Source organism: Myxine glutinosa, chromosome 1, assembly GCF_964187855.1.
Source record: "Myxine glutinosa chromosome 1, kmMyxGlut1.1, whole genome shotgun sequence".
Lineage (NCBI taxonomy): Eukaryota > Metazoa > Chordata > Myxini > Myxiniformes > Myxinidae > Myxine > Myxine glutinosa.
In genome coordinates this window covers 280,393,411-280,415,022 of record NC_136261.1, presented here as the reverse complement: position 1 = coordinate 280,415,022, position 21,612 = coordinate 280,393,411, and the positions used below count along the sequence as shown (strand labels likewise).

Genomic DNA, 21,612 nt, shown 5'->3' with positions numbered 1-21,612 from the left:
CCAACATTGATTTTCGGATTCTCCATGCTCTGAAGATTCCAAAAATGTACAGGTTTGCTAATCTACCAAAATTTTGAAAGAAATTATATTTGTTAACATAGTGAACCTGACTATCTTTATCACTATCCTGAGTGTCATTTTCGCAAAGGTGTTTACGCAAATGTAAACATTAATTTTTGGATTCCTCATGCTCTGAATATTCCAAAAATGTATAGTTTTGCTAATCTACCAAAATTTTGAACGAAATTATATTTGTTAACATGGTGAACCTGACCATGGTACCAGAATCCATTGAAAAACCTTTTGTATCAATTTTTTTGGGGTTAGGTGAGTTTTTTTCGTATATTGATCCCTCTATAATGGGCCCCTCTTCCTGTGTTGAAATTCTTTTTAAGGGAACGTGTTCTGTTTTTTTAAAAATTATACACATTAAAATTCCTTATTTTTATTTCATTCAAATTCCTTTAATCACATTAAAAAAGAGGATCGACTTCTCTGCCGCTTTTACTGTGCTTGCTCAATCCTTTATAACCGCGTTGACTCGAATTTACAGAACGTCACACATATCGATTAATTATATATTATCGACTGATAAAAAAAAAGATAGTTTTGAAAATCAACGTTATTCAAACTGACGAATCAACGCCACTCTTGCTAATTCGAAGTTACACATATATCCAATCAAAACACGCCTGAGTAGTCCGCGATTCCAGCAGCCAATGGAATTCAAAAGATTTGGAGGCGCGAGTGCTCTGCTTCGCGAAAAGCAATAATCGCTCCGCGCAAAGCAAATAGTTCCTACCTTTTGATGGACATTAACTTGTTTTTATCACAACACAGCCGCGCACTACCAGTTTGTAGGTGTAATATTTGTAATTTAGGAGTGAAAGGCCTCTTACCGCGGTTGCACCAATAAATTTGAGCGATTTATCTCGGCGCTCAACGGCGAAATGAAGCGGCAAAGAACACGGAACAGACCGGCGCCTTTAGTCGAACGTTGTGGTGAATACGTTTCCAACGCCAAGTTTCGTCAAATTCCAGGTTCGTTACGATATCGCAGCTCTTTGAAAACTTTAAATAGCGAATGGTTAAACTTTGTACAGTGTTAAAGTCGTTTTATCGGTTATGATTGCAGTGGGTTATACAGTGCTGTGTGCGGATGGTGTGTTGTGAATGTTGGTGGGTCGGCGTTTGACGATCATTCGATAAACCGCAAGTTTGCCACTTCGGTTATGGGGTCGGTCATTCGTTATTTATTTATTTGTTTTGTCCATGTGTCAATTCAACGTTATCCTCACTTCCTGTTCGTCGTTTTTTACCATGCGAGGTATTTAAATCTCCACACGCTTCTGGGCTCTATTGCCGAGGTTCGAATCCCGACCCAGCTCTAAACGATCGTCCTGGTGTTCCCCAGGCACGGAGATTCATCAATGTGTGTGCCGCCCCTCGGATGGACGTTACACTTGGCGTCCCCTCTGTCGTCATTAGTTGGTGGATTTTGAAGATCCCATGTTGTCCTTCGTGAAGAGTAGGAGAGTTGTCTCCGGCACCCTGAACAAATTACAAATTGCTGTCTTAACTACTGCTGGGAAGGCAATGGCAAACCACCCTTGCCAAAAAACTGCTTCGTTAGCATCGACGCTGTCAAGAGTATGGAACATCAGATTTCAATCATTCTATATTCATCGTTATTTTTTATTTATTTACATTTATCGGTTGTTTATTTTTATGATTTAGACTGTATTTAAAACTTTCAATACACTGGATGTACAGTTTAAAACTCCCCCCAGAGACACCCCACCCCTCCTCCTAAATAATATGACATTTTGATTTCTCTCGCTTCTGTAAAGAAAAAAAGAAAGAAAAAAAAAAAGAAGGAAAATCAAGGGTCTGAGATGCATCCATTTATGGGTCACAACAGGTGTACTGTTCAGGTAGGAGCTAAAAACGATTTATTTTAATTTTTTTGCATAATTATCCCCTCGTTTAATTCCTTTCATGTGGGAGTATCTAATATGCAGTGGAGTTATTGAGAAAAAACAACAACCCTAAAATGGCTTCCAAGTACCCGCACCCACCCCACCCCACATGAGAAAGATAGTCACATAGGGATGACATTCCCTGGTCCAAGATGCTTACTGTGGAACTATTACCGGAATCTGTATGTCGAACAGTATCGGCGTTTAACACACGTGCACACACACATGCACGTACCTCCCTTTTGCAAAGATATTTCATGTAGTAGTATGTAACTCGCATCAATGGTTTGTACAGTAGTGTTTAAGAGTTTTATTTCCAAATTTGCAGATGACACTAACCTTAGAGGTTGGGTAGGTAGCTTGGAGGGGAAAGTGTGATCAGAATCGGAAAGGTCTAGCTTCTAGAATGTAGCCGCTTTAATAGATTGGGCAAATGATTGGCAGTTGCAGTTTAACCTAAGGAAATGTAAGTTGCTGGGATGGGTTAAGAATGATCCAAATAGGGAGTTTATAAACTAGAAGCACCTGCTCCATAAGGGAGTGGCCAAGAGGGTTGTGTTATTATCCTAATTCAAACATGTAATTCAAAATACCTCTCCAAACCAAAGAACCAATGCAACCAAACATTGCATGGCTTCTTTCATCCAAAGGAAGATCGAGGGCTATGTTTTGAAGAAAAAAAAGAAGAGGTAAAAAAAAAAGTAGGTACATGCAGAGAAGAGCGTGAGAATATTGCACACAAAACTGATATTGCTCTGCTCCATGTGGACTTTGCAGAGAACTACACTTGTGCCTGTCAATATGAAATTCAGAGTGCCCATTGGCAGAAATACCAAGTTAGCCTTTCTTTGGCACTCAGGCACGCTCCACTCAAAGGTGATTGCGTCGGACAATCTTGCGCATTCCAAAGACACCCTATTGGCCTATATTGACAAGGTCCTTGACACCATACCGACTGCAACCAAGACTGTGTCCATTTGGCCTGACAGACCAGCCTCTCGGTCAAAAATCGTTAAGCAGGTTCAGGGCAATGTCTCTGAAGTGTCTAATGGTCAAAGCTGGTGCATGTTGGAAGTGGCCAGTTCTAGAAGATAAAATTTACTATGTCAGAGATCAAGTGAAGAAGAAGCTGCAAGCCCCAATTGTTGTCAGTGCCAGAGACCAAGAGGTATAAACACATGGACACTGCTAGGACTTCCAGGAAAGAAGTCGGAATTTCAAAAAAGTGGATTTGGGGTGAAATTAGCGGGGGTAGAAAAGATCAAGGTTTTGGATGGGGGAAGATACGAGATGGTGGTGAACAGCTGTTTTAAACACCTGGAGGGAGGAGTGGGATTGAAGAGAGTGAGGGAGTTTGTTCCAGAGACGGGTGAATAGAGAGTCTTGAATGGAAGAGTGAAGGTGAATAGAGAGTCTTGATTTTGGCAATTTCACCATAAGAGGGTCGCAGGCAGATCTTGTGCGACAAGGCAGATCTTGATCATTGAGCGTGATCTATGCAACAATTATATTGGAGAATATAAATTTATGATGTCATCGCTCACGTGGTCTGGCAGCCATATTGGATCAAAGAAAAAATGTTCAAAAACAGAAGAGTTGGTTCACACCAAGTTGACTGCGCAGGGTAAGTATTCTATGAATACCATCTAGTTCAGTTAGAAGTTTATGATATTGGTGAGGAAGTTAGGTTTCTTCAGATTTTGGGATGAAGAACGTGTTAACTTCTGTGAGCCACTCATTCATTACCTTATCATCTTGGCTAGGTTTGTTGAATGCTCGAACATAGTGATTGTGGAGAGCATCTAGTTGCTATAGCTAGAAGTTTATAATCCCACCCGTGCCAGGACTTTTAGACTGTCTCTGTGTTCGATCATCAACTTTATCAACAACATCAACTTTGATGTAATTTGTGTAATGTGCGGCAGTCGTCGACCATCAACAAGGTTTTCAGGCAGGTCGGCGATTGTTGTAAACGTTTTATGACCTTTTGTTGGCAGAATTCGTGCATCTTGGTGTCGTGTGTGGTGGTCTATGATGATCTCTGATGTGGCAGAATGTTTTGAGCAATTAAACCAGCTTTCAGTGACTTCCGGTTGTAGCGTTCCATGGATTGACATATTCAACTCGTTTGTGTCGGATGCATCCTCTGGAAGTTAGCATAAAACAGCTCACCTTGTGCAGCCATTTCATTGGGCAACACTCCCCGAGTTGGCCTTCTCTCCACCCAGGGCATCACCCACAGCTGCTTCTTTCTCCTGGCACGACATCGGTCACGGACCAGCACTTGTGCCAAAGCAGTAGTTCTCAGAGCTTTCACCATTCTCATCCATTGCCTGCATTTCTTCTTAATTGCTGTTTATTAGAATACCCTGAGCTTTCGGCTTTAGGAAACTGTGTACTTTAGGCCAGGCTTTAGAATACCCTGAGCACCCTGAATACCAATGCTAAGTTTGGTCGAGAACGGTCAAAACTGTAGGATTTGCCGAACAAACGAAACGACCATTCCACTTTATGGCATGAATGATAACCCACCCGTCCATTTCCTCTTTAAAAAGAAACTTGCAGCTAACTTGTTGATTGAAAGGAAGTGTTTTTGAAATGGCATGTGACTTGCGCATTATCAAGTTGCGTTAATTGCATATTGAAGTTGTGGATGCTTGAGTTGAGAGATGCATTTGCCCTGTTGTTGTGCAGGTGATGACCCAGAGTTAGCACCCTGGCAAAATGGCAAACAAGTCCAAAACTGGGACAATTGTGATTATCAAAAGAAATGGTAAAGACAGAATTGATATCCCGCTACTTACATCACAGATTTTGTTTGGAAGGTGAGATGGCCATATGCTTGTATTATTATCCTTCAAATAATTTAATATATGGGATTTGCAATCATTTCAAGTTGATATGGTTTGAGTCATAGAAAATTAGGATTGAAGTATGATCATTCAAGGAAGTTAGGAGAAGGGTGTATGGGTGTAGGTGCTGTTGGGGATGTTTGGTTAAGGGTGTGGTGTAGGTGGTTGATACATAGGATGATGAGAAGGAAGGTTGTTAGGTTCAGTTGGGCAATATGTGTGATAAGGGGTGTTGAGGTAGTACATTCACATTTCACATTTGCTGAACACACTGTTGCTTTTGACACGTTGAACATTTTTTAATTACAGTGGCAAATGTCATTTTTATGGGCTACCCCATTTGTGAGACAGGTGAATTGAAGAGAAATTGTGGGGCCGAATGATTATTGCTTTGCAAATGAAATGGAATACCCGCTCGAGAGATGAAAATAAAATGGCATCCTTTGCAAATGAAATGCTGCATCTGTTTGGTACAGCACAATTGAGTTAGCTGTCATGTATTATTTGCAGGTCTCAGGAGTGTGATATTCGCATCCAGCTTGATCCTGTGTCTGCAAAGCACTGCCAATTAGTAGTTCATACTGATGGCAAGGTGAGCATTTCACACCAGACTGGGCTGTGAGATTAGCCCACATTTTGTCATTTTTCCTCCATCTGTAACCTTTCGTGCCGATTGTAGGCTTCCTGCATTTACAATACCGACATGGACTAACTTTATGCTGAGTTAAATTCGTATTTTATGTGTGTGCGTGCGTGTAGGTCCATCTACAGAATCTCTCGAGGTTAAACCCGACAGTTCTGAATGGAAAGGAGATGATTGCGGATATTATGCCCCTCTCTCACAAAGATGTCTTCACTATCTGTGATCGTTCTTTCAGGTGGGATTATTATTTTTTCAGGCCGTTTAAAAGTAAATTCTTTTTCGAAACATTGCATCAGGGTTCTCACCAGGATTTGTGAAAGTGCGTAGTGCTAAACCAAATTCAATGGCTTGGACTTTTTGAAAGGGTGGTGGTGGAATCGTATCCAAATATTCATTGGTATTCACCGCCCTGAATACCAGCCTGCCGGACTTGGAGGGTCTTTGGGTCCTCTAGGTCTTTTGGGTCATCAGGGACTTTTGGCTCTTATGGGTCCTTTCGGTCTTTGGGATATTCAGGGACTTTTGGGTCCTCGGGGGCTTTTGGATCTTTTTTGGCCTCGGGAACTTTTGGGTCTTTTGGGTCCTCAGGAACTTTTGGGTCTCGTGTGCATGCTGTACTACCCTTGTGTTCTTAGGAGGAACCAAGTAATGCTCTAGAAAAGTTCATATAAAGGGGCACCCTACATCTGGCAAATAAAATACTGTTATAGATCGCGGTTAGATGTTATAGACCGAGCGGTGGTGTAAGACCGCGACCTAACAAAAACTCACCCGATTCACCCAGACTTTGGCCGGATCGCACCGCAGCTGCTCAATGAGGGGAAAAGACAAAAACGACGAATGCAAAGAGGAAAAGGAATAAAACGAGAAGACGTACAGACGAGTAATGGGTTTTATTATTTACACACACAAGCAAAAAGGGGCAATCAAGTTTTATTTACAACACATAGTCATAAGACGCAGGTGACACAGTGCAAATTTAGCTTACCTACAGGCTTAACTTATCCCAGGACAGAACAAACAGAACGCTGACTCACGCGGGGGATGCCAGGAATGGCAGAAGGTGGATGGCTGGAGGGAGAGGGAGAGGTCCAAGGGGGGGTCCCGCAGCACAACCGGCGCGTTCAGCAGCCGCCGTTCCTCTTTGGCCCTGCTCCAAACCGCCGTTCAGGCCCCCTTTGGCGGTTGGGTGGTCTTGCGGCTGCGGCCTCTGTCCGCTACGTTCTCAGGACTTGTCTGGTCCAAACCCTCAACTCTTCCTTGCTTCTTTCACTCCTCACCACCGACTCCTCACCGCAACCAACAACCTTGCAACCAACTCCTCAACCAACTCTTCTCCCTCAACAACCCTTCTCTCTCTTTTGCAACCGACTCCTCCTCGCAACCACTCAGACCAACCCAGAGTGCATCTCTCTCTACTCACTTCCGGTTGCGCTTTTTATAGCGCCCCCAGCGATCACGCCCCCGGCGCTTTGGACACGCCCATCGGGGGTGCTCACCTCGGCCCTGGTTGGTCGCGCGACCCTCGGGCTCCGCCCTGGATGACGACGGGCGGGCGCGCCCCTCCTCCCCTCTGACGAGGTGCGACACGCCTTTCTTCTCCGACTCAATGCCTCGTGGTTAATGGCGGCAATTGGATCGGAGGTAATTGGTAATCGAGGGCTCAGCAGTGACGAGAGGGGGAATGGAGGTTTTGGGAATGGGAATGAAGGGAATCTATCTCTTTCACTGGTGCAATGGAGTATTTCAATTAATGGAAGACACAGCCTTACACTAATACACAGAATAAGATATAACTGTCAAAAGAAAGGATATATCGTGTCCTGCATGTATGTTTTATGGACTAACTACGGAAACGCCCTTTGACCTTTATACAACCACAAACGGAGGGAGGAGGGGTGATATTTTACAACAACCTTTTACAACAACATTTTACCACAACAACAAAATAAAAAAACATTCTCATATCCACAACACTGCACCCTCCTCCCCTTAGGCACGTCCCGGGCCTATTACTTTTACCTTAGTGTGGCATGTAGGTGTAGTTCCCTCTACTTTTAGCCTGACCCTGAGTGCGACAGTTTTAAAACATAAATAAATGTGTCCCGCTGCTCCATTGCACCCTGCCTAACAGACTTACGCCCACAGTTAACCGAATTGCGGAATGGTCTTCAAACTACACACTGACGGTGGGAAGCATTATTTACAATTGACGCTATTTTTATTTACAAAACTAACCCAGGACCTGTAATTGTTCTTTCTGGGGGGAGGACAGTCTGCTCTGCATCAATGCACCATGAAAGCACCTATAACGCACCAACACACCCTCAAGCACCAATCAGTGCAGTCACCACTGTTCATCAATAAAATAAATCCAACAAACCCAAACCCTGCAGGTGATCTCTTGCTCTTCGGCTCCCTCTGCTGGTTATTATTTGTTCTTCCAGATGTTGTCATTCTTTTGCTTTGCTTACTGGCGGCCTATTTTCAATAAAGTGTGCCCAATGTGTCCTTTTTTTATTTGATTTTATTTATGGCCCACAGGGCCGACTAGTGTGGTTCACCTGTGGGGCATCGGTGCCCTGTGGCCAAGGTCCGCCAGCAAGATTTCGGGCCCTCATGGCCGGTTCCAGCAGAGTGGCCTTGCCCCAACCCATGGGGTCCATAAGTGGTGCTCGGCCACTGACATGTGGTCCATAACGTGGTGCATCGATGCAGACAGCTGGTTCTGGGAATTTCGGGCGCACAATGGCCGACCCACGCACGCTCCCCTCGGCGCCCAACGGCGCTCAGGTCCTCATGTGGGAGACAAAAAGGGGGGACAAGACAGATGAGCGAGGGGTAAGGTCTCAAGGGTACACGTCAAAAAGGCAATGCAAGGCAAAATGCGTACGGAGGGCGAAGTGAGAAAGCTCGTCCCTACCGTACGTCACCCCCCTGTCACCTAGCCTACCCTTGCCCTTACGCCATATGTACAAAATCTACACATTACCAATTCGTCACTACTGTCACGTCTTCCCCATATTTCCCCTATACCAAATTCGTCACCACAATCCCTCTACTTCAAAAATTTGCCATCATCAATTCATCATCAATCCTCATAAGGAGGAAGAGATGGAATTACGCACAATGTCACACCCACGTCATGATGCGTCTCACATTCCAAACATTTGCACAGTAAAAATAATTAAACATGGCATGGTGTGGAGTACCTGTCACCTCAGGTGAGTGGATGCAGATGGTGCGAGGAGATCCTTCATCCTAACTATCCTCTAAATGATTTTAACACACTTTACACTACCCGGGGTCTTTCTCCGGCCAAACCATTGGCCCTCTTACACTATGGGTTCTAAAAACCAATTCCCATTGGCCAAACTGTGGTGCTCTTCAATTTGGGGTCTCACTCCCCCGATTATCTCCCGGTGCCCTCGCACAATTTCTGGGCTGTGGCGTGTACCTCTCCCAGTGGGTTTACCCACCTGCACACCTCCACCACTGCAGTTGCCACCCGAGCTTACCTAGCTCCTCACCCTAACCTATCTAACTGGGGCAGGCCCCTCCTGGCTCTGTCACCCCACTCGGTGCCCTCTGGCACTGGGCTACCCGGGTCCGTCCTCCGGATCCTCGGGCCCCATCCACAACAACTACTACCGGCTCCCAGAGCCCACCTGCGGCCTCACCTGGCCGACATCCTCACAGTGGTGGAGCGCCCAACCAACTACACACACTAACAGGCTACACGCCCAGCCATTTCCACAACACCAACGCACCCATCCACAGACCATTCTTTCACCCGCACCACAGATGCCAATATCCAACCACAATTTACCTGTACCCTCTACCTAACACTTACACTACCCGCCCCGGGTATCCGTGATGGGGGTCCACTCTTCCCCCATTCACACCTTCGCACCATCCACTCCACTCCACAATTTCCACCATACTCACTCCACGACCATCCATTCCAATACTCCATACCATTTATTCCATACACCTGTCTTTCATTCACCTGTCGTTGCACACCTGTGCAATCTCACCTGGTGCCACCTGCACCCTCCTCCTCTTTCTGGACCAGTTGGTCAACGCAACACACATCACCATCACTCACTCATACACTGCTCCACACATCTGTTCAGTTGCACACCTGTGCAATCACACCTGTTCCATTCTCACCTGTTCAATCCTCACACACACGGCATCATCTCAGCTAACTTCTCCCCTCTGAAACTTGCGCTTCCCAGTCGTCCCTTTAAACTATTGCGCTCCCACGTCATTATCATCCATACTAATCTACCTGCGTCCCCACTACAGGTATCAGTCACTAACTAAACTTAACGTTACCTAATGTCAATCTTCGCTAGATCCCTACACACCATATCCTAACCCACCCGGGCTAGTTTTCCACTGCCATACACCCCCTAAGCTAGTGCTCCTTTGCCCCCATCTGTGAGGGATGGTGGATTTGCCATCCCACCACATCGGGGGTCTCTCACTATCAATTTTGTACACCTAAATTCCAACCAATCAAAAATTTGCCAATCACTACTCATCATCTGCCAATCATTACTGCCAATCCTTTGCCAATCATCAAATTTTGTTTTTCTCTAATTTTGGGCCCAAAACACTATTACTATCACGATCACCATCATCACAGTCCGCTATATCCTAGCCTCGGTGCGTCATGACATCATTAAACTCGGCTTCGTAAAGCCGAGCAATGAATTCGGGTGGTTTGGTTGCCTGCAGGTTGAATCCGTCCGGCTTTCGGTTCAAGGGAGGTGGTTTGGTTGGACCGAGATTCCACGCACCATCTCGGCGCGGCACCTTGCGGTCCCGGGCCCGATGGCTCCATCTCCCCCGGTCGGAACCCCGTCCCCACGAGGGGGCACCGTTCCGCTTCCTCCCACTCGCCCTCGAACCGGACCGGTCGCCTCGCCCGACAAAGCCCGGACTCGACCGTGTGGGGCGGGGCCAAGCCCGAATCGGCAACGACGCTTCGAAGAGAAACGACGCAGCTTCGATCGACGCCGGGCCTCGCACCCAACCAAGCACCCCTCGCACCGAGTGCTCGCATCGGCTATCCGTCGCTCTAACCACTAAACCGGTTACCATCGATGCTTCACTTGCATGCTTACAAGCATACGCTACCCCTTTCACCCTCACAAAACCTGGCGTTCCTACGCCGTCCGTACATTCCACCAACGCTCTCTCTGTTACACACCACACCTCTTGCGCACACTTCGGTCCACACCTCTCCTCCGTTACGTCCTCCGTAACACTCACCATGGGCGTGCACTCTTGCATCCACCCACTAACGCGCTCACATGGGCTCTCCCACACCCGCGCCATGACCAATTCAGGTGTGCTTTCTCGCACACGTTCCACCACCACCTTACTCTCCGTGTCACACTTCGTACACCCCGACGTGCATTCTCGCTCGCACTCGGTTTCACACTCGCGCTCCGATGTGCCCTCTCGCACCTGCGCCATCACCAACTCACTATTCGTGTCACACTCCGTACACCCCGACGTGCATTCTCGCTCGCACTCGGTTTCACACTCGCGCTCCGATGTGCCCTCTCGCACCTGCGCCACCACCAACTCACTATTCGTGTCACACTTCGTACACCCCGACGTGCATTCTCGCTCGCACTCGGTTTCACACTCGCGCTCCGATGTGCCCTCTCGCACCTGCGCCACCACCAACTCACTATTCGTGTCACTCGCCGTACACCCCGACGTGCATTCTCGCTCGCACTCGGTTTCACTCCCACACTTTATAACACACCCACTCGCCGACGCACACTTTTTCCTCCCACGCGTGCCATTTCCACTCACACGGGACCCTTCACCAACGCCCGGATGCTTCCTCGATCCCAAGCGCGCGAAAATTCTTTTGTCGCTAAACATCCTCCTGCAAAATCTACCCGCACAATATACAGCACGACTCACCTGGGGGATCCTTTTCTCCACGCGAACCTGCAAACTTCCATTCGGGTTAGCGAGTACAGCATCATGATTTGAGCAGGGACTTTGTACATAATCCATTTCTCCCTGCAATTCCCGGGTTACCTCCGTCATCTCTTCAATTTTAATTCCCGCTACTGCTTTTTCTTTATTAACCTCGGCGACTGTTGGCTTTAATAAAATTCCCTCTACTTCATCGGTCGCCGGCTTTTCCAAACCCCGTGTCGCGATTTCTACCCCCGTCATTGTACCCGTGCTTTCCTCCGCTTCGCTCAACCAGCGCTTTTCGACACGCGTTACCTCCCCGTGCACCCGTGGGACCTGCTCGCCCAACCTGCGGTCAATGTCTTCCTGTATTCTTTTTACCGTGGCGTTTATTTGCTCCTCAAATCCAATCGGGTTGTACCTTGCTTCGTGCCTCGCTTTTTCCGCGTCTAGCCCCTGGGTAGCCATCATTGCATCAAATCCCTTACTGTCACCCCTCAGAGCGGCACTGAAATGCATCATGCAAACACCCCAGTCCATTGGCACTGCGGGTCCGGCTATCGCCGTCACGTACGGGAGGCTGCCATTTTGTGCACCTGATATTCCCGCAACCACACCTTCTTTACTCTCCTCCACCATTTTTTTTCCTAAGTCCTGGGTCGATTCTACCCCGTCTATCTCTCCCACCGGCATCCCGTCGCCTTGAACAGCCATGGCGCGATTTCAAAATTCGGGTTTTGCTTTAAAAAAAAACAAATTTCGGCAGCTCGTAATTTTGACCAAAATTTTTTTTCTAGATGTTTTAAAAATTTGGTTCGGGCCCCGAATCCCACTCCCAGACACCAATTGTTATAGATCGCGGTTAGATGTTATAGACCGAGCGGTGGTGTAAGACCGCGACCTAACAAAAACTCACCCGATTCACCCAGACTTTGGCCGGATCGCACCGCAGCTGCTCAATGAGGGGAAAAGACAAAAACGACGAATGCAAAGAGGAAAAGGAATAAAACGAGAAGACGTACAGACGAGTAATGGGTTTTATTATTTACACACACAAGCAAAAAGGGGCAATCAAGTTTTATTTACAACACATAGTCATAAGACGCAGGTGACACAGTGCAAATTTAGCTTACCTACAGGCTTAACTTATCCCAGGACAGAACAAACAGAACGCTGACTCACGCGGGGGATGCCAGGAATGGCAGAAGGTGGATGGCTGGAGGGAGAGGGAGAGGTCCAAGGGGGGGTCCCGCAGCACAACCGGCGCGTTCAGCAGCCGCCGTTCCTCTTTGGCCCTGCTCCAAACCGCCGTTCAGGCCCCCTTTGGCGGTTGGGTGGTCTTGCGGCTGCGGCCTCTGTCCGCTACGTTCTCAGGACTTGTCTGGTCCAAACCCTCAACTCTTCCTTGCTTCTTTCACTCCTCACCACCGACTCCTCACCGCAACCAACAACCTTGCAACCAACTCCTCAACCAACTCTTCTCCCTCAACAACCCTTCTCTCTCTTTTGCAACCGACTCCTCCTCGCAACCACTCAGACCAACCCAGAGTGCATCTCTCTCTACTCACTTCCGGTTGCGCTTTTTATAGCGCCCCCAGCGATCACGCCCCCGGCGCTTTGGACACGCCCATCGGGGGTGCTCACCTCGGCCCTGGTTGGTCGCGCGACCCTCGGGCTCCGCCCTGGATGACGACGGGCGGGCGCGCCCCTCCTCCCCTCTGACGAGGTGCGACACGCCTTTCTTCTCCGACTCAATGCCTCGTGGTTAATGGCGGCAATTGGATCGGAGGTAATTGGTAATCGAGGGCTCAGCAGTGACGAGAGGGGGAATGGAGGTTTTGGGAATGGGAATGAAGGGAATCTATCTCTTTCACTGGTGCAATGGAGTATTTCAATTAATGGAAGACACAGCCTTACACTAATACACAGAATAAGATATAACTGTCAAAAGAAAGGATATATCGTGTCCTGCATGTATGTTTTATGGACTAACTACGGAAACGCCCTTTGACCTTTATACAACCACAAACGGAGGGAGGAGGGGTGATATTTTACAACAACCTTTTACAACAACATTTTACCACAACAACAAAATAAAAAAACATTCTCATATCCACAACAATACATTTACTTCTTCATGCAGGTGTATGAATGATGAGGAGGGGAGTGTCGTTGAAGCTGAAGGGAAAGGTGTGTGCTGCATGTGTGAGAAGTGTTATGATTTATGGGAGCGAGACATGGGTAATGAACGTAGAGCAGCAACGAAGGGTGGAAATGCGAATGGTTCGGTGGATGTGCGGATTATCGTTGAAAAAGAGGAAGACAAATGATGAATTGCAAAAGATGATGGGAATAGAGCCTGTGATTGATGCTGTGAAGAGAAACAGGTTGAGAGGTTTGGTCATGTGTTGAGGAAGGATGAAAGTGACTGGTTGAGAAGAGTGATGGAAATGAATGTAGAAGGAAGTAGAGGATGGGGAAGACCGAGAAAGGCTTGTCTAAAGATGGTGGAAGAAGAAATGTGGGCAAGGGGGTTAACAAGGAGAGATGCAGAAAATAGGGCAAAATGGAGAAGATTGTCATGAGGACCGCAAGGCTAACCCCCGCTCTAGCAGGGAAAATGGCCTTAAAATGCATGTTGTTGTTGTATGCAGGTGTATGAATCAAATTGGCACCCCTTTATATGACTGTATAACACACATAGTTGGTGTAATTTAGAATGATTTTTACAACCTCGAGTATAATTTTTTTTTTTTTGCGATAACGTCCACTTTCATGTTAGTCTGTCCAGCAGTGCACGAGCAGGTATGATAATTTGCCCACTTCGTAATGATACTTTCCCACTCGTACAAATAAAAACCTAAGGTGCATGTGTCCATCCCAACTTGGAGGAACCTTTCCATGCACACCCAGAGTACAACCACTATTTTAAAATTTATTTCATCCAGCGGTTTAGGAGTGCTGTACATACAGGTCAAACAAAGACACAAACACACAAGCCGAATTATAAATGGTATGATTCCTGCAACATCAGTAAAAGTTTTTATTTCATATTTGACTCTTTAGCTCCTTCACCAGAAATACCAGAAATACCAGACTTATTGACCACATTATTTATGCTGAGATGTCAGAAAATGTTATGCAAGTCGAAAGGTCCAACCACAAGGAGATTGCTTAAAGTCACATTATAGAAAATTTATGTTCCAATGAATTTCTTGCAGTCCAAAGCATCTGTTGATGCTCGGTCACTTCCTCATTGTGTACCTGTTCAGCTATTTGTTGGTTGAACCTGTCTTACTAAGGGCTGCCTCTCTGCTTGTACTCAGGTTTGAATACGATGAAAAGTCCACTTACTACACTTCGGAGCAGCAAGTTGATCGCAAGATGCTTGCACCTCTGCAGGTATAGCATCTTTTTGCACACTTTCTAAGGCTTGTGGAAGAGCTTATACATATTAAATGAAGACAAGGACATGTGGGAGACATCATTGTACCTTTACATGAATTGCAAGGACTTTGCAAGACAATCGACAAATCTGCACTGTATTTGGGATGTGATTATTGTATCTCAGCATCATGAGCCATGTGCTTTGGTGTTCTCAGCAAATGTAAAGTTCAGAGGTTTGGATTACAATATCATTACACAAAGTTACTCCCCATACCCCCAAATGATTCCTCCTTCAGCTTGTACATTTAGGGATATAGTGTAAATTAAGAAAATGTGTTTTCGTCTACAATGTATCTGTAAAACTCAATGGCATGAAAATCAGAGGAAACTTATTCAAGTTATGATCAAAATGTTTTTTTGTTTTTTTGTTAATTAAGTGACAACCCAAAAAAGAGATCAAGCACACAAATCAAATATGAAATGCACAATTTCAGTGCCGGTCCACTATGGTGATGCTAGAACATCTTGGAAGACCAAGCGGTCTTTAGATCCCTTATTGGCAAAAAAAGAACGTTAATTTTTTTTTTAGAGTGACATTTGCCCTTTAACCTGAAGAGGTATAATGTAAATAAAGCTTAAATGCACCTTGCAAATCTGGGCTATCTAGAGAATGCAATTTTGTTCTGATCGTACAACCTTTAGTTGTGTTATGGTGAAACGTAATAATGTCTATAATTAGGTCATGACTTTAATTAGGTCAAGGTAAATAGTCACCCCGCATACTTTTAATTTCCATTATTGCAATGCAAAATTCCATTCCGAAAGTCCCAGCCGGCTCTGAGATATAGCTCGGACTTTGGAGGAAAAGAAAAGCAACAAGTCGAGCTACTTTCAAAGTACACCACCCCATGCCAAATAAATAAATAACATATCCTCCAGCACGTGACATTTCCGGAGCACCTTCGGTGAGGGTATAAAATATAATGGTTTCGGATTGGGGGAGATCGAAGATGGTGGTGAACAGTTGTCTTGAAGACCTGGAGGGAAGAATGAGATTTCAGGGGATGTGTAAGTTGATTCCATAGGTGGGAAAAAAGAGGATAAAATGAGTGGGGGTGAGCAATGATCCTGGTTTAGGTAGTTTCATCATAAGGGGGTTGATGGTGGACCATGTGATCCCTGCAGAAACTTCAGGGGTGCAAAGCACAGAAAGAGCAGAGGGTGCAAGACCAGAAAGGGCGTGGTAGAAGACTAAGGAACCACCGACCTGTCTGCGATGGTGAAGTGATAGGCCCATATACTCAGCTTCATCATGGGAGGATGCCCAGTCGGTAGCTGGTTTTGCAAGGCGACTTTGAAATGTCGTTTGCCCAAGAAAGATCATGGCTGATCGTTAGATCCAGGAATTTGAATCCTTGAACTTCCTCAGTAGGATTGGTTATTGTTGAAGATGAGTGATGTTTTATCGAAGGTCCATTTCCACAGCCATCAAAAACGGCTGCATTCCCACATCTTTGCAAAACACATTCAACATGTACTTGGATGAGAGCAATGTATGTCGATACACACATGGTGAAGAAGGCAGCTATCATCAAGAATATGTTGGACTTGCCCTTGTGGCAACTGACAAGCTTTGTTTGCTTCAAGTCAGTCTAACCCTTTTTTGAGGTGCCGACTTCTTTCCTGGAAGTCCTTGGTGTCCTTGCGTTTTATACCTATCCGGCCTCCCCCCAGGCCCTCTCCCTCCCACACATCTCCCGATGTCCCTGCTCTCAAATGTTGTGTTTGTGTGCTTCCTCCCCTTCTCTCCCCATCTTGTCGACCGCTCCCCTTTTTATATACTTTGTTTGCTTGCTTGTTTGTTTGATTTGTTTGTTTGATAAATGTTAGCTCTTTCACGAGCCTCGACTCTGTATACAAAAAAAACCAAAAAAAAAAACCCCTAATCCTGACTCAGTGCTAAATAAGAGAGGTGTATCCTGAGTTTTATCGGTTTTTTTTTTTTCAAGCAGGTTACTATGTTGTGATGGTCATCTACTACATACACTCAAGCAAATCTGGTATATAAATTGTGTCCAAAAGAAAGTAAAAAAAAAAAAAAAAAAAAAGGCAACGTGTCATTGACAAACTGTAAACTTGCAGATGGAAATTGCCAGTTTATTCTGCTTCAATGGAGCAACAAAATGTCAACCATCTCAACATGTAACAACCAAAGATAATTTATCCTGCTTTCACTCACGACACCTGGCTACAAGCAGGTGAAACTGGTCTATGCAATAGTCCAAGAAATGCCAAAGTTTTTATTTAATATTTAGATAGATATGTTAATAAGTTTAGGGTTGGCATATTTAGTGTTCCCATCTGAACTGATGGCCCATGATGCTCATAACCCAGGTTCAAATCCCATATGCAATAGCTGTAGGTATTTGTATATTGTCCTTGTAATTCATGTAAAGGCTGACAGGATGGCCCAGAAGCATGCACACTCACTCACCTCTAAGCCGTCTATCCTGCGATGAAATCACGGCCCAGCTGTAAACTGTCATCCCGGTGTTTCACAGGCAGGATGATTCATCAGTGTGTGCGCTGACCCTCGGATCGCTGTTAAACAGCCATCCCGTCTGCCGGTATTAGTTGGTGGACACTAAAGACCTCACGATGCCCTTCACGAAGAGGAGGCGAGTTATCGCTGGTACCCTGAACAAATTACAAATTCATGCCATAACTATTGCTGGGAGAAGGATGGCAAGCTGCCCAGCATGGCCCTCTGCCAAGAAACTGATTCGGCAGAACCAACACTCTGTAACAGAGTATGGTACATCAGTTACTCGATTCATGTAAAAGTACACATATTTACCGATGTCTTTGTCCTGCAGGAGATTTCTGAAGAAGCTCCTCCATGAGTCTTGTATCAACGCAAAAATAAATAAATAAAATGGCTTCCACAAGACAATGTTCATCACTTATTTTTACACCAGTAAACTCCACCATATGGTGCCATTCATGAATTGCAAATTGATTTTTATCAACATATATACATGTTCCATGAGTTGAAACACAATTAGAATGGGGTCTGATCAACGTACTATTATGGATATTATCACTTGGCCTCAATGCTGTAAATGGTGGTACTGTGTGTTTTCATCCAGAGAATATATAAATCCTAACTTTGGGAATTATTATCTTTTCAGCTGGTGAGGGCCTTATTTAGAGAAAGGTAATGCAGTGTTGATGAATTGTTGTTGCCTTATTCAGGATCAAAGGAGCTTGAAGACTTCTGCACCGAAGGTATTTGACGACGAGTTGAAAGGTGAGTGTATATTGTCTGTAGTTAGAGTTGGGGATGTTGTTGGTGTTATTGTTGTTGCTTATTTTAGCTTTTATCCTGGAAGTTTTTGCTCAGGCAGCCAAAATGGTGAATGGCATGACCTTTAAAAAAATTTTTTTTTTTGTATACTGAATCGAGGCTCGTGAAAGAGCTAACATTTATTTCACAAACAAATCAACCAGACAAACAAAATATACAAAAAGAGGGAGCGGAAGACAAGATGGGGAGAGAAGGGGAAGCACACAACCACAACATTTGAGAGCAGGGAGAAGTGTGGGAGGGAGAGGGCTTGGGGGCAGGAGGCGTGGGAAGGGGAGGGGGGGGGGGGGGGGGGGAGGTATAAAACACAAGGGGACCGAAATTAGCGGGGGTAGAAAAGATCAAGGTTTTGGATGGGGGAGGATAAGAGATGGTGGTGAACAGCTGTTTTAAAGACCTGGAGGGTGGAGTGGGATTGAAGAGAGTGAGGGAGTTTGTTCCAGAGGCGGGAGAAAAGAGGAATGAAGGAGTGAAGGTGAGCAGAAAGTCTTGATTTTGACAGTTTAACCATAAGAGGGTTGCAGGCAGATCTTGTGCGACCTGTAGGAATATTTGGGGGACAGAGCTCAGAGAGAGCTGGGGGGGCAAGGCCAGAGAGGAGTCGGTAGAAGACGGAAAGACCACCAACCTGCCTGCGGTGAGTGAGTGAAAGGCCCTTGGAGTTAGCTTCATCGCGGGAGATTCCAATGATTCTGAACGCTTTGGTTTCAACAGCGTGAAGACGAGCTAGGTGTGAGGCAGGAGCACCAGACCAGAGGGGAGAGCAGTATTCCATAGAGCTGCGGATGAAAGCCTTGTATGTGGTGAGGAGCTCAGGTGTGCCAAGGAAGGACTTCGCACGACGGAGGATGCCCAGTCGGCGACTGGCTTTGGAGGCCAGATTTGAAATGTGGTTTTCCCAGGAAAGATCATGGCAAATAGTGAGACCCAAAAGCTTGAGTGACAGAACTTCTTGGAGAGGATTATTCAGAAAGTGGATGGGAGGGTTTTCCAGTCGGGCTTTTCGGAGAGACATCGTAAGAGTGTGAGATTAATCAGGATTGAAAGACATGTTCCATTTGTTTGCCCAGTCTGTGATTTTGTCCAGGTCTGCAGAGAGTGAGGAGGCTGCAGACTGCCGATCTGAGGGATGAGGAATGGAGCGACAGAGAGTAGAGTCGTCAGCAAAGAGATAGAGAGGATTTTCAAGAGAGTCAGAGAGATCATTGATGAAGACCAGAAAAAGCACAGGGCCCAGAACACTACCTTGGGGAACTCCAGGCTGAACAGGAAGAGGAGATGAGAGAAACCCATTCAGGGCCACACGTTGACTACGACCAGAGAGGAAGTCCGCCAGCCATGAGTAGAGATTTCCATGGATACCAAAGGAGGATACTTTGGTGAGCAGAGCAGGGTGCCAGACCGTATCGAAGGCACGTGAAATGTCAAGGGAGACAGCTCTAATTTCCTGTTTGGCGTTGAGGACCTCCATCCATTGTTGAGAAAGCAGAAGCAGCATGTCCAGAGTAGAGTGACCAGGTCTGAAACCAAATTGATGATGAGATCAAGCCATTGGAGAAGAGGAAAGATTTCCTATCTGAAGCAATGATGGATTCCATGACTTTGCTGATAATTGGGAGAAGGCTGATTGGTCTGTAGTTGCTGGGATCTGTTTTTGCACCTTTTTTGTGCAAAGCGGTGATGTTGGCTGATTTCCAAGCAGATGGCAGATGACCTTGAGCAAAAGAGAGGGTGAAGAGAACAGAAAGAGGGAGTGAAAGAGCGGAAGAACATGATTTTAGGACCCGTGGGCTGATGCCGTCAGGACCAGTTGCAGAATCAGAGTCGAGGGTTGACAGAAACTTTTCCACCTTGTCAGGAGGAAAGGACACAGAGTCCAGGAGCAGCTGGGTACGACTGGGTACGGTGGGTGCAGAGAGGGATGGGTTTGGGACACAAGATTTAGAGGCAAACACAGAGTTGAGGCATTCAGCTTTTTCACGTGCGGAGTCAGCCGTTAAGCCGTTTGAGGTGAGGGAGGGGATGGAGGGGGAACAAACACCAGAAACAGATTTGACCAGATGCCACCAGGATTTGGAAGAGGGAGACAGATAAGAGAGTTCGGTCTTGAGAACGGTGAGATATTGTTTCCTGGCTCTCCTGAGGGTGGACACACACTTGTTTCGGGCTTTGCGAAAGGAAATGAGATTTCCTTCCGTTGGATTTGCTTTCCAGGAGACGAAAGCAAGTTGTTTCAGGGCAACAGCCTCACCACAAGATTCCGTGTACCATGGACGGGAGGAAGGGTATGACAACTGAAGACGAGATGGGATAAATCTGTGCATGAGAGAGAGCAATTTACTTTGAAAGAAATTCCCAGGATGAGTTGATGTCAGAGGCGGTAGAGATGGGAGACCAGTCCAGATGATTGATGGCTGCTTGAAGACCGTGCCAGTTGGCCTGAGTGAAATGCCAGACTCGTCGACGCTGAGGAGGCTCTCTGAGAATGGTCAGAGAGATGTCCACTTTGACAAGCGTGACAAGCTTTGACCTGCTGATTTGCTTCCATGCTTGGGAATAATGATTATCACAATGTGGCGGAGCAGCTTCACTTGAATTACAACTGTTTTTTGCTAGAACATGAAAACTTTCCAGCAGCACTTTTGCAAGTTTTATATCTTCAAATCAATATCTTCAAAAGGCATGTATAGAAAAATGTAAAATATATATATATTTGAAGGGAGCAATGTTGTTTTGTATGCTTGAGCTGATAAGGAAAAGAAGCACATGTACTGAAGTGTGCATTTGATCATACAGGAGATCCGACACCCAATGAAGAGGTTTGTGGGCCAGAAGGTCCATCCTCTGGTACCTTCCTCGGAGAGCTGTATACTGAGCTGAAGCAGCAGGTCTTGGCTGGCGGTCCACTAAGCATCGCAAACGAGGCCATTGTGTCGAAGGAGAACCGGCCAATTTGTGAGGTCTGCCCCTCTGCCCCACTAAGTGGGCGTCGCCACTCTAAGCGTTGGAGTCGGCCAAACAAGAATGATGCACCAGTTCATCTGGCGTCACCAAAAGCGCAGGGCCAATCGAGCAATGATGTGAACCTAAATTCGGAAGTTGCTGTTGTCGCCAATGTCATGCAATCTGGTGATGCTTCTGGGACAACCAATGGTGCTAATTCAGTGGGTAGGTGTTGTTGCTTTTTATTTTTCCTTTGATGCTGATTAATTATTTTTGTACAAGCGTGGTTCATATTCGACCTGGAATGAAGTTTTCACTGAAATATCAGAGAGAATCAACACTGATGTTTGCTTCTCAACTGATGGGACAAATTATTTGTTCAATCAAAATGAGATGGGCAGCTCACTTGGTTTTGGCATTGTTACCCTGCGCTCGCAAAGTGAAAATCAGGGTTAGGCAATCGGTTGCGTCCGTACGTGTGGCGTACGT

General features: G+C 46.0%; 1 protein-coding gene across 1 annotated transcript in view; it reads left to right on the top strand.

Moving 5' to 3' along the window:
- Nucleotides 1-782: 782 nt before the first annotated feature.
- LOC144892097 (uncharacterized) overlaps nt 783-21,612 on the top strand; it is a gene marked incomplete at its 3' end in the record, with an annotated part of 40,051 nt that continues 19,221 nt past the window's right edge. Inside the window, exons 1-7 of the mRNA XM_078777275.1 lie at nt 783-1,041; nt 4,674-4,804; nt 5,342-5,423; nt 5,591-5,709; nt 14,753-14,828; nt 18,069-18,123; nt 20,977-21,348. Coding sequence (XP_078633401.1) covers nt 4,704-4,804; nt 5,342-5,423; nt 5,591-5,709; nt 14,753-14,828; nt 18,069-18,123; nt 20,977-21,348 — 805 coding nt within the window. The remainder of the gene's footprint in view (nt 1,042-4,673; nt 4,805-5,341; nt 5,424-5,590; nt 5,710-14,752; nt 14,829-18,068; nt 18,124-20,976; nt 21,349-21,612) is intronic.